Raw genomic sequence first — 14,026 nt, forward strand, 5'->3', positions numbered from 1 at the left:
TAAATGAATAATAATGAGCCTGACAGGACTGTAGCCTAATAAAAACACCATACACTTGTCACTCGTCATACATTTACCACATGGCTATAATGTGTTGTTTATATCCTGATCTCTAATTATAACACGGCCCTCTACTGGACACGTGTGGAATTCTTCCCTTTTTTTAACATTTTCACTGCCCCCTAGTGGCTGGAGTGAGCACCGGAATGAGCTACTAGACTAGAGACTTGTGCTCTACAATTCGTGGGCCGGATTTGAATCATCTTCACAGCCTGTTGGAGACCTGTGACTTAAAGGGATGTTTCAGGATTTTTGACATCGGGCCTCATTTCCTAGTTATCCAGAGTGTTGCTGATTTCTGGAGACATTTTTGTATGTAATTCAAGCAGTTCTTATATTTGAAGAGCTTTGTGGCGCTAGGCTAATGCAAGGCTAGCGTATTTCTGCGAGCCTGTATTAAAAACAGTCTGACCCGCTCCACAGTGCACCTGAGGCAAATCACTTATAACGGGAGACTAACCATATAAATGGCGGAGTGATCTGCTAGAAAATAGTCCCTCAAAATTCGATCATTCATGTGATGCAAGGTCAGTTATATTCCCAAAATTATTCTATCAACACAGACATTTATATGGTCAGTCTGGCGTTATAAGTGATTTGCCTAAGGTGCACTATGGAGCGGGTCAGACTGTTTTTAATGCAGGCTAGCTGATACCAAAGAAATGCGCTAGCCTTGCACTAGCCTAGCACCACGAAACTCTTCAAATATAAGAACTGCATGAATTACAAAAAAAAAATATCTCCAGAAATCAGCAACACTCTGGATAACTAGGAAATGAGGCCCTATGTCAAAAATCCTGAAATATTCCTTTAATATAACACAATAACACTTCAAATGAGACCAAACAGTCAAAGGCAAGAACAATCATTCTTGTTCCATTGGCAATAAGATAATAAAACCTGCTAAAATTTCTACAAGACTGCAACTTGTCATTTTCATCATGTAAGACGACAATCCTGCCCATGTAGTTCCTAATCTATTTCAGGCTTCTGTGTTGCAGTCCTGCCTAGTTTGTTAACTAGGCAATGTCCAATGGTTTGCGAGAAAAACATTGTTTTCTGTTAGTCCCAGTTGCATCCATTGAGGCTATAGTTCAGAAAATGGTATTTGGCGAGCCAACTTCGAGGACCAGTGGTCTCCAGCAAAATCATTTATTTTTTCTGACGCACACTGCCATTATTCTGGGCGAGTGGGGAGAGTTGTTGTGTGCTCCTGAGTTATTAACAAAAAACGATTGCGCAATGTGGGGACCGGCGCCTGTTGGGTCACTTGGGTTTGTTTTGAGCAAAAATTCTTTTTCAACTTAAACATACACTCACTCTCTGGAATTGAAATGTTTGTTGTTGATAAGACAAAGGAGCGGGACACGCAGCCATGTCTGGATCAGTCTTCACACGAAATCTGTCATTTATTCCACGTTGGATATTTTCTGGAGTTGGCAAGCGTCTCGAAACTCATCTGCCAGCACAGGGTTTCTCTACAGGTGGCAGCAAGTCAATTTCAAGTCATATAAAAACGGAGGGGAAACTTTTGGTAAAGCTGCAGTGGAGCATGTATGTACCAAGGTAGTTTCTAGTAGTAGAGTATTAAAAGTCAAGAAGTACCAGTATTATCACATAAATGTAGACCTAATGGTGGCTGGAATTAAAACAATGCTTTTTTAAAGTGATGGACTGTAAGTTTAAATGTTTTACCAATTTCATAGATTGTGTACAATTGACCACCTGGGCCTGCAATTTGACAAAACAACATACGTAATATGAAGTCGTATTTGATTACTTGATAGTTTCGCTTTAAAATGTCTCCACAACAAAAAGTAAATATCAAGCAGTGGCTTAATGACTTGAACTGAGGAAATATATCTTGTTTTGAGTGGTTTTCACTCATTTAGACCTTTTTCCTGATCTGACCAAGACTATTTTGCTAGTTTGATGACATTTCAAACTGGTTCTATGGTAAATCTCTTTTGAAATAAGAAAGTAAAACTGCCAATGGGACAAGATCATTTTTCGTACCCCATTGGCAGAAAAACAGAGAAAACATCTCAGAACAAGTGAAATAATCTAGGTCAAGTGCCCAACTAAATCTTAAATTTGGATAATTGTGCTCAAATTGAGACATCTAAATTAATCTAGTAAATTACAATCTTACAGACCATCACTTTAAGACTTTAAATGTCCTGTGGATGGGTTGTCTACAGTGTGATGCCATCGTTACTCGCCTCCAGGTAATGACAACTAAACTTTTGGCATTATAATCAGTTCATGGGTGCATTTTTGCCACTTTGTCCAAACTCTCCCACACCAACTAACTTCCTCCTTTCACCTTTAAGTCACACTCCTCCTGCCAGAGATAAAGTTGAGTTAGTCAGCGGGACTCCGGCGAAATGAGTCACTCGCCAAGTCGTGGATCTGAATCTAACTCTAAATCAAAGAACCGTGTGCCCGTCTCCTTTTCAAATGCTCTCTTAATGCCCAGATACACATGCCTTAAAATTACATAGCTGAGTAGAGCAATTTACCCAAATGTGCGAGCAAACAAACCCAATTATTTCAACAGTGTGGTTTGTGTATTCGGCCTGTTAAAAATAATGATGGTTCCAATATTGTGTCTGGCTCGTTTCTCCTTAACTTGAGCCTTTTAGCCAGTTTCTTAGCAGACGTCTGTGCCAAGCGTGACATTTGGTAGAACAGCAGGTAGTTAGCCTGGGTAATTGGGGTTTGGAGGGAAAAGTAGCCGTATTTAAGCGCAATGGGAGAGACGCCGTGTGCGCGTTTTCGGGGGAGGGTGATTTGTGCAAATGACTTGGCGCGTGTGCTTTACTTACCGTCGCTCCGGGAAGACCCCTCACGCCTTGGAAACCCCTCAGACCCTGGGGACCCACTTTGCCAGAGACGCCCGTGGGACCCGGGTCTCCCTAAACAGCAAGACAAATGAGGAAACATTAGCGGGGTGTTTTATGTGTGCTTTCTGTGGAACTGAGTAATGAAAACATGCACTTGGAAAGCATGGGTAGTAACATAATCTTGCAATGGAATCAACTGTATTATGACCAATATTATAACCTTTATATGTGCATCAAGTTTGCATTCAGGACAGAAACATCAATAGATACAGATGGCATCTCTGGAATCGCCCATATATGGTCATGTTTGAAAACAGTTAAGGGGGAAAACAATTTGGAGAAAAAATCTAAACTTTCTTAAATTATTAAAAAAATACTTTAACAAATGCTGAATTATGAATATAGTTTTTATATAGTTTTTATAGTTTACAAAGACATGGAGAGGAGCAAAGTGGTTCAACAGCCCATAAATACATAAAAAAAAACAATATGAACAATCTGGTGTGAGAAAATATCCATATGGGCCCGATTTACACTTTACTTTATTTATGTGTGATAAATAAGTTCATATTCCACCAGAAAATGGATGAAAAGAGTGGAAAATTGTGTTTCTCTAAAGATTCTATTTTCCCCCTTGGCGAAGCCACGCCCCCTTCTTTGCACAGTTTTTAACCTGTTGCCCAACAAAAAAAAAAGGTTTAAATATTGATTTGTTTATATTCAGAGGACTTTCAAACATAGTGAGAGTGGATATAGCCTTAGGGGCACTGGGGTTTTCAGAAAAGACTTGGACGACAAAATAATCAAAAACATTTAAAAGGCGGCGTAAATGTACTTCTGTGGAAAAATATCGAGCTCTGGAATATTAAACTGAAATCAATTTATGGAGTTCGGGAAATTCCACAGCTACCATGGAGATCCGCCATCTTTGCAGCTGTTAGCATACATTTCCATTGACTAACATTAGCTAAAAACAGTATAAAAAGTGGAGAAAATAGCTGTGGAACAGCTCTGCTAGCTGCTGAGTTACTGCTGTCAAATACATCTAACTCACAGTGGTGTCCAAGAAACTTTTAAAATCTCCATTAGTTTGCAATTGCTTCTAATCCCATAATGCTTAGCGGTATGACATAACAATCCCCAACTCAATTAGGGGATTGTAGGATCCGGCAGATTGTTCAGTAGAAGTGAAAAAATGGCAGTTGTAGCTATCGCTAGCTAACCGTTAACATTAGCCCGATGCTAGCATGAAGCATCATGTTAGCATTCAGTTTTTTATGTATTTATGGGCTGTTAAACCGCTTTGCTCCTCCCCATGTCTTTGTATCTTTATTTAGTAGAATCCATATCATAATTCAGTACTTGCTAAAGTGTTGTTGAATAATTAAGAGAAAGTTTATATTTTTATTCCAAGTTTATATTTTCTCCAATCTTCTCCATTGTTTTCCCCCTTAACTGATTACAAACAAGACCATATATGGGCGACACAAAGGGCAGTTTTATTGTGGCTTCAATATGTTAAAAAGGTCAAAGTTACTTTGTAACTAGTTAAACATAAATTACATTTCATACATTAGCTTAGCTTAGATGACAATAAATAGAGCCACAACAGCAACTAATGTCATGTGTAATTATACTAAAAAAAATGTACTAGCTTTCAAATATATCATGTTAACCCACCTCAAACACAGAGGCAGCAACTGCCCAAATGCTTATTTCACTGACTGCTCAACTATTTATACGCTGCTCCGTTACCTAGCAACCATAAACTCCTCCCACCTGGTCAACTATAATCGAGAATGTATAACTGTATCTACGTATCTATGTGAAATGCCGAAGGACAACTTAAGATTGGTCGACCAGAAATGGCAAGAAAACATGAGTCTCCTCTGTAACACATGTTATTGCTGATGTGGATAATGTAATGTTTTGTCCCTCTAAAAGACTGGTCAAAATGTTGCATTGAATAAAGAAACACTGGTTTTGCAAATACCCACCTGTTCAAAATAAGAAGTGTGTGGAGTAAACCACCTTTGTCTCTAATTGCAAAAGCTTGACTTAAAACATACATGGTGTTAGGCAAAATAAGTTTAACTTCAGCCTAAACCCCTCGGTCACAAATTAGAAGGATATAGATGTTGTTTGACTATTATGTCTTGTATTTGTTGGACAAAAAAATAAACCACTTTGCAATGGGAGGTCATCTTCATCATTTAAGCCTCATGCGCTATTACACTATTTATTTCAACTTAAAGTTTTATCTAGCAGATCAGTAGCTGGAGCTTGGGCTGGAGATCATTGGTATGTCGGTGGGGAAAGCATAAACTCTGAGAAAAGTTTGCTACCACAAGTTGCAAAAATATTATGAAGCCATTTCTACTTGTGTTTTACAGTGAGAAACACACTTTAACAGATATGTTTTCAAGTGAGATTTCTGAAAAAGGCTGGATAGAAAACTATCTAAAGAATAAGGTTTGTGGGTGTAATTTTGTAGTTATTCTTTTAAAAACAAGTTTGACAACAGTCTTTACCTTTCCTCCCTCTTTGCCAGCAGCTCCAGGCAGACCTTGCTCACCAGGGGGACCAGGGGTTCCTGGGTGACCCCTCTCTCCACTGGGGCCTGTCTCTCCTGTGGGACCCTATAGAAGACAATACATTTTAAGTAAAGCTACCTTCTTGTAAGAGCATTGTTAGTTTATTTGTTGTAACGTCTTCTAAACATTATATGAATGCTTCAGAGGATTTTAATGCACATTTTTGGTTTAGCATTTATGTTAAGAAACTCTCATAAACAATGAAATAACTTATGAGGCTCGTCCAATGGAGCTACAGCAACTACTATGAAATTATACTGAGCTATATAAGGATTATGGGAAACAAATCTAATGCGTTACCTGTGGCCCGACCACTCCACCAGGTCCTGGGGGTCCGGTCTTTCCTTGGAAACCCTGAGGAAGGAAAAGGTCAGGCATTAACCAGTCGATCTACATACAATCCTTTTTTTAGATTCCTAATCAAAGATCAAATGAAAGTAAATGATGGGGTAAAGCTTATAAGCCAAAGCATGAAGTTTGTGATGAATTTTAAAACAAAATCACACAAAAGAGCGCCTCTGTGGGAAGTTATCTGTCTCTGTGGAGCTAAAAGTCAGGGAGTCTTTAGCTGTGGGCGTATTTATAACATGGATCCTACTCCAAGTATTTGCTCTCATTTCTTTTCCATATCTTGCTTTGTCCTAGTTCCAGTAAAATGTCAACTCTGCAACAAATGCTCTTGCTCTAGACATATTTCTTTGTGAATGACCTGCCAAACAAATTTTAAAGATTGTTCGTGGGAGTGAAAGAAGTTCTCCCAGTAGCACACGATCGCAGTGAGTCTCTGCTTCAGGCAAAAACAGCATATACTGTATTGTAAACTATTGATTTCTTCCACTGCAGTTCAAAGTCAATTGTAGTAAGGCAAATCTAATGCGTTTACCATGAGCCAGTTGTAATAATAAACATTGAAATTGTAGGGTTAACAATATTATATATATTATGTTTTGCATAAACGTTTTGACCAATACTGTCACGATTCATCGTCCTGTCCCACTTTCCTCTGGGGACAAGCTTGTTTCAGATACATGGCTGCTCTATGCCCTAGTGATGACTAACCGACCCCATCAATGTCTGACTTGGACATCCAGACATTCCAGCCTGGATGAGTCCCTTACCCTTCCCCTGTATATCCTGAAGCTCCAGCAATGACTGGACGTTAGCTCCACAGACTTCAGAGGGACTGCCATCTACCCAGATCTGATCTTTTCTTTAATGTGGATCTTCTCAAGGTTTCACTTTTCTCTCACTGTATTTTGGAGGGTTTTTTTTTTCCAATCGGGAGAGTGTAGGGACGGGAGACGTCTTGGGAAACTATCCGCTGCTTCACTGTCGACTGTTCATTTGGACTTTGCATTTACTTGTCTATTTTACATAGATACTGTGGGCCTGATCTGCCGCCTACATGGGCTGCGTTTCTCGAAGCGAAGCGGTGCTATGTGACTCTGCCACTGGCGAGAGGGCGTCGTCTATTAAAAAAAGAGGTTGACTGAGACGTGGTTTATCACCAGCAGCACTGAGCGCTGCTCTCCTGTGGCAGCCTTCACATTCTTTTCCGATTCTGTCTCATTGTAGCTTTTCAAGCTGTTCTTTGTTTGATCAAGTCAGGAATTCTTCAGACGCCCTATGAGGCAACTGTTGTGCGATTCAGCAGTACAAAATGAAAAGGATTGATTCTTATCAAATCCTGAAAAAAGTGTGGCTCTGATATTATGATAATAGACCATTGTCAAGGTCATTTGTATCACATATAGCACAAAATATGTGAGTGTGGATACAATTCGTTTTTAGTATGAGAAAGGCACAAATGTAGAAATTGTAGTTTTGACTAAACTAAAGAAATTATCAAATTGTTTTCTCCAAAATCTTACCAGGGAGTCAAAACATACAAAGCTGTGTGAGAATAGATTCTTTCCAAAGCTTTTACTTACCAGTGGTAATTTTATTATAATTGACCAGCTGAATGCGCACAATACAGAGTTGTCTTCCAAGATCGCTGGCAACAACTAGCACGACAAAATAATAAGCAAATCTTTTGGGACTAAACTGTTTTGTGGGGAAAAAGCTCCAAACAATTGTACCCCTTAACGTGAGAAATGCAGTATTTAGCGTCCAAACTATGCAAGCGCTGCCAAATCCATACACCCTCACTTTACAAACTAAAATGTGGATGTTTACCACAACTTCATAAAGCCTCATATACAGTCCGATCACTGCTGCTCTCAATTAGGCAAATATGTCAACATATAAATATGTGAGGCTCTCAATCGTTTCTGCTCCGGTGAACTTCAGAAGATTAATTTGGATCCCGCTGATGTGTTACTTCCACTGTCACTTTGTATGCTGCAGCTGCTGTCGCCTGCGTGAGCTTTTTCATGTTTGGCCAATCACAGAAGGAAACCGAGTGAGGAGAAATAGTGCCGTTGAACTAAATAGGAGCAAATGTTAAATGTGGAAAAAAAACAGAGGTGGGTAGAAATGATGTTCAGAGAGTCGTATTTGTAAACTGTTGACTAAATTGTGCTTCTTAGAGCAGTTATTGGAATACTTTTGTTTCTTGGTGCCATATATTTAGGTAAAAATGGGCAAATATACTTTATTATTATTATACATTTTCAGACTAATGTCCCTTCTCCAGAGCTTAAGTTTGTGACTCGACTTCATGCCTTAATTGAGCACATTTTATCCAGTTCAGCTTTACCCAAATCTAAAAGCTTCTTGGCAGGAGAGCGTACAGACTACAGGCTAATGTAACGGCTCCATTGGAAGCTAAGACCTACTTTTTTGTTACGTTGCCGCTGCGTTTTGTCAAATATTTGAAGCATTTTTGTATTTTTTTTTTGCTCTTTTGGCTTTTTTTTCTTTAATGATGCTTTTTTGTCGTGTTTTCTTCTGTTTTTTGGTACTTTTTAGTTGTGATTTTGTTACTTTTCCGTCGCTATTGTGACGCTTTTTTCAAGATGCTTTTAGATTGAGGTAATACCAAACTGGAGAAAATGTGCTCGGTTCAGGTGGGGGTTAAAGTGATAGTCTGGAAGTCTAAATGTGCTACAAGTGTCATAAATTATGCTAAATTGACCACCTGCTTATGCATTTTGATGTAAAGTAAAAAAAAAAAAAAGTATATTATTTTTTGTAAAGTCTCTCCTTCCCGGATCTCAGAAACTAATCAGAGTCTAGTATCCTCCCGCGTTGACCAATGAGACGAGCCAGTCACGTCCAATCAGGAGGGGGAGGAGCTTGATTGTTTACTTTTAGAAAAAAATGTTCCTGCTCTCCTCATTTTGCAAAGCTGAGAGAGCTTTCTGGCAAATTTCACTGTATTTTTCCTCACTTTGCAAACTTACAGACTATCACTTTAAGAGGTTAAAGTGGGCAGAGACACTCCGCAGTATACAGGTGTTAGAAATCGCTCCCAGTCACTACTAAAAACTGCCCAGATTCTGGTTTAATTAGACAAGAATGTTCAAACATCCAGGTAGAAAAATCCCCAGATATCAAAGAACCAATGCAGCCTGACATTTCTTTTTTGAAGATATTAAAAAGTACTTTGCCTTTTATGGCATTTTTCATTATACCATACCGGATGAAGGCTTGACCGAGGCATTTCACTAAGTGAGCAAGAAGCAAGAGACGGGAGCTTTCTTTACTTTGTATTTTCATCTCCTTTCCACTTGAGCGTGCAGAGCTCACTCCGCAGACCTTGACAGAAATACCCGATTCTGAATTTGCATATTACACTATATCATTTGTCTGTCTGATCAAACGACAAACGCGAACCCGGTGCTTCTATTCAGATTCTCAGGCACACATTGCACATTAGAATTCCTGTTAATGTTTCACAATCAATAATAGTAAAGATATGTGCTTTGTTTAATATCATACATGGGTGCTCTTTTGAATGACTGACACATTCTGACTATGTTACTCACAGTCTCTCCTCTCTGTCCGGGATGTCCGGGCAGTCCGTCTTTTCCCGCTGGGCCCTGGGAGTAGCAGACACGGCGGTAAATTAAAAGCATAAATCCCCATATCACATTTTTTGCATGAATATTTGATGAGATTTTGGTGAAAGTTGTCAGCGTGTAGTGTTAATTAGCAGTGTGCCTTGACAGGTGCCACTTACGTTGGGTCCTTTAGGCCCAGGGAAGCCGACAGGTCCCTGAGGTCCACTAGGTCCCTGGAATCAAAAGAGTCAAAAGGAAAAAAATGTTAAAATACAATGTCCAATCTAAAATGGGAAAAGGGGATAGCCATTTTAAAAGATTATTCCTACTCAAACTTGACAAAATGTGCTTGGTTTGCTCTCGACACTCTATGCGAGCCAGTGTTACAGCATGCCTTGTTTGATATGGAGGAAAAGGACACATTAAAAGATAAAAGGCTAAAGTTTAGAGGGAAAATATTTCAGAGAGAGTTCCTAAATGGGTGTATTGTGTAGCCTTTACCAGCTTAGATCAAAGAGTAAAATAAAAATGGTAAACAAGAGAAGAACAGGGGCTAGGTGTATCTGAACCGTCTATAGTCAAAATCACGAAAAACAATGAAAGTTCATCAATTCAAGTAAAGAACATACCATCTTAAAGGAACAGGCCACCATTTGTCCATACTGAGATGTGTTCTTACCTGAGCTTAGACGAGTTAATGTGTACCTGTCTGGTCTTTGTGTGTGTGCTCAGTCATGCAAAAAGACCATAGATGTTGTTAGCATTTGGCCTCTCCCAGTATATTCCTATAGCTCCAAACAGGGGTAAAGTTGGAAGCTACCACGCTCTTCCACAGGCACACACAGACCAGACAGGTACGTATAAACTCGTCTAAGGTCAGGTAAGAACATATCACAGTATGGAAGAACTTTGTGCCCTCAGTCACGCAAAAAGACCAAAGATGTTGTTAGCATTTGGCATCTCCCAGTATATTCCTATAGCTCCAAACGGGGTGAAGTTAGAAGCGACCAAGCTCTTTCATGGGCACATAAAAAAAGACCAGACTATTGCACATCAACTTGTCTAAGCTCAGGTAAGAACATATCTCAGTATGGAAAAACGTGGCCTGTTCCTTTAAAGGTGCATTATGCAACTTTGTGTGTAATTGACCTTTTTGTATTAAAGCTAGAGTACTTGTCTTTTTGTTGTTGTAGAGTACATTTATTTTTATCACCTAAGAGTATATTGTAAACACAGCAAATAACAGACCTTGGTCCTATGTCTTCCCCTAAATGTTTATGGAGTGATGGAAGATAAAATAATAATCTAAATTGGTGACGTTTATTTTGGGGTTTATTTTTTACACCCATGCACTGCTCGAAGCTGTGCATGGGTGTGAAACTTGCATAATACTTAATTTCCTTGAACAATTTGGATATGCAGGAGGGATTGTGAGAGCTGGAAATGTGTTTGGACCAAAACCACAGAATTTTTTAATTTAAATTAAAAAATTAGGTACACCAGCTTTAATGGTCTTTCGATCACAGTGGTCTCTACAATGCCCCAGGATCAATTGTTTTGTCGGTTTTCTATTGAGGGAGTCCATCAGTGATGAAAACCTACCAGAAACTCTAAACACAATAGATCCTGGAGCCTCATAGAGACCACTGTGGAGGAAAGTAAAAGCACCAGCACCAGGCTAACCACTCATACAGCCACTGGGTCACTGAAAGGTCAAATATGCACAAATATGAAGGTCTTTTCTCCACATGAAAAGTCCCATAATGCACCTTTAATACCAGGTTAGGTTTATGATTAATGATATTATTTTGAAATAAGTGTATCCTGTTTCTTTCCATGTTAGTACCATGCTATTTAGTTCTTTAGTTAATTCTTGAATTTGTTTATTGCGCTGAAAATCGACAAACCTGTTGAGCATCTAATACAGATTAGCTTTCAGGAGCTTTTATGATAATATGTGATTGTTTTGGGGATTCTGTGTGATCTAAATAGTTTCTAGAACAGAGCCTCCAGTGTTATTCCCCCTGGGGTTTTGCTAAAGTTTGAAATAAAACCTCTTAAAACACTATCCGTCAAACATATTGTGAAGTTGAGCTCTAAACTTTAGCTCAGCCGCCTGTCACTGGTGTGGCTTGGGCTCCGTTTCAAAATGCGGTGATAAAAGCGCGGTGGTACTCGCCCTCTCTCCAGGCGGGCCGGGTGGTCCGTCGTTCGCGGCGTTGCCCTGAGGAGAGAAAACAGCAAAAAACACATCAGGGATCCGCCGTCAAAGTTTGTCAAAGCAGCACAACTACGAGATACGAATGATAAAACACTACGCTGCACTTTACGAGACCGTGTGAATGGATGAAAGTTTTAAAACATCAATGTAATTAGCTCCAATCAATTCAACTGGCTTTTCGAGCACAGTGTGTAAAAGCACCGGCCTGGCTTGAGAGGTTGTTAAGAATAAACTAAAGTGCAGGCAAAATGTGGCCGTGTTCTGTGACTTACAGCACAGATTCCCTTCTCTCCTCATATTCATCGCAGTAGATGTTTTCAAAGTCGTCAACTGGACTGGGTTGTTATGAGTCGAGGATGTTCTGGAGCTCCACATCATTCTTGTTTGCACTAGGCCAGTTTCACTCCAAGGTTTTTCCAAATAGCAGCAAGTCAAATTAAATTTTATTCTATTGCCACAATTGGAAAAGATCCATGCATTCCCCCCTAAAGATTTGTAAACATTTTTTATATGTATTTAATTAGGAACACTTGGAGACATTGGACACAACAGGCAGCTTTTGGTTAACAAGCCAACGTACAATTGAAAGAATATTCATACAACATTTCAGCTAAACCATTTGATGAACCTTTTCGACCATGAATTTTGTATTTTCACTGAACATAGAAAGTAAATAAAGTTGATTGAAGCAGATTTAATGCTCACTGGAATCAAATATGATGCTGTTAATGATATTTTAGGTCTTGATTTTGGCAGAGTTCGTTTAACCTCTTAACCCCCACCTTAACCGAGTGCATTTCTCCAGTTTGGGATTACCCGAATCTAAAAGCTTCTTGAAAAAAGTGTCAAAATTGAGACAAAAATGTGCCGGCAAAGCAACAAAAAAAGCACGGCTTAAAAGTGATGAAAAAGCAACAAAAAGCTGCAAAAACGTGACATAAACAAAGCGACAACGTGACAAAAAAGTCATGATCAGCTTTGTAAGTCTTAGCTTTCAAATGCAATTGCTGTAAACTCCAGTCAAGAAGCTTTAAGATTTTGCAAACTGGAGAAAATGCACTCGGTTAAGGCAGGTGTTAAGAGGGTTAAATGCTTTTTTGAAACCTGAACTACGTCCTCAATTCAAACCGCACAGTCCAGTCGATGGCTTTGAAAACCTCTACTACAATGGGAAATTTGTGGATAATTTATATCTTACACAAACACCCTGATGTTTCCACTCACTTAACTTAAGCATGGGGCATTTATAGTTCCAAAAGTTTTTAAAAAGTTGTGACATTTGTTTAAATACTTCTGTAAAACCTTTGTTATGCTGGAAAACGCCTGGACGACTGAGAGCTAATACAGACATTACAGCCTTGTGTCACAGTGGCTGTACATCTGACAAACGTATCTCTCTTTAGTGTGAACTCAAAGTATTTCTATGATTCAAGACCAAAGGCCAAATGATTAGTGGCTTTAATTCAGTAGAAGTTTTCTGCTCTCACCTTTTGTCCTGGTTTTCCTGTGGGTCCTCTGGCTCCGCGACCTCCTCGGGGGCCCTACAGGCGAGATAAAGCAACGCATTAAAGAGCACGCCAAGCTTCTTTCAACAGCGACCACCATACAAAGAGCATTTAGCAATAATTTCCAACATGTCTGCACCTAAAGGTAAGGCCATTATGCTGTTCCGTCATATATTTAATTGGAAAACAACCTATTTCTATAGACGGATAGATGGCTTCATTCATTTCTTTTTATCAGCACATCGTGAATCTCCCACTGCAGTGGTTCTTTAAGTATAGAAAGTACAAATAATATTGCCAGGTTTTAAGTAGAGACCGACCGATAGGGTATTTTCTAAGGCCGATGCTGATATTTTGGGATGTTAATGGGCTGATGTCGATTTTTCCAAATGTCTGGTCTATTATCCTGTAAAAACAAATACTTGGCCGCTCCAGCACTGGACGGTTTGATTTTATTACTTTAGGTGATCCAATCATAGTTTCTGTCCCAGCTTTGATTAGGTGTTGTTAGCATTAGCATATTGTTACTAGCCGCGGCATTTTGCGCAGCCATCAATAATATAGTAGTGAAGGTTAAAACCAACTCAGCGATTTAATTCTCCAGATTTTGTACTTCAAAATGACATGCAGCGTGTCCATATTGACGGAGGTTAAGTGAAACCCCATAAATACTTGAAAAACGGAAAATGCTAACCAGGAAGCTAAAGTTAGCTTCATGCTACATATGCTAAAGTTAGCGACAAGTGCCGTTTCTTGCTTCAACTGAAGAATTTGCTGTAAAAGAAAAACATCCATATGGACCTGATTTTGGCTTGACTTTATTGGTGTGTGATAAATATGTTTAAAATGGGTA

The 14,026-nt window shown here is 39.2% G+C and overlaps 1 protein-coding gene and 1 long non-coding RNA gene across 2 annotated transcripts in view; one reads left to right on the plus strand and one right to left on the minus strand.

The window, feature by feature from the left end:
* LOC306973129 overlaps positions 1 to 14,026 on the plus strand; it is a 268,899-nt gene that overhangs the window by 77,139 nt on the left and 177,734 nt on the right. The window lies entirely within an intron of this gene.
* The window catches only part of col11a1b (collagen, type XI, alpha 1b), a 185,727-nt gene that overhangs the window by 63,800 nt on the left and 107,901 nt on the right, over positions 1 to 14,026 (minus strand). The window contains exons 34-40 of the mRNA XM_079569937.1: positions 13,156 to 13,209; positions 11,627 to 11,671; positions 9,627 to 9,680; positions 9,433 to 9,486; positions 5,801 to 5,854; positions 5,438 to 5,545; positions 2,889 to 2,978 (exon numbers count right to left, since the gene is read on the minus strand). Of these exons, the coding sequence (XP_079426063.1) occupies positions 2,889 to 2,978; positions 5,438 to 5,545; positions 5,801 to 5,854; positions 9,433 to 9,486; positions 9,627 to 9,680; positions 11,627 to 11,671; positions 13,156 to 13,209 (459 nt within the window). The remainder of the gene's footprint in view (positions 1 to 2,888; positions 2,979 to 5,437; positions 5,546 to 5,800; positions 5,855 to 9,432; positions 9,487 to 9,626; positions 9,681 to 11,626; positions 11,672 to 13,155; positions 13,210 to 14,026) is intronic.

Source organism: Gobius niger, assembly GCF_951799975.1.
Source record: "Gobius niger genome assembly, chromosome: 13".
Classification (NCBI taxonomy): Eukaryota; Metazoa; Chordata; class Actinopteri; order Gobiiformes; family Gobiidae; genus Gobius; species Gobius niger.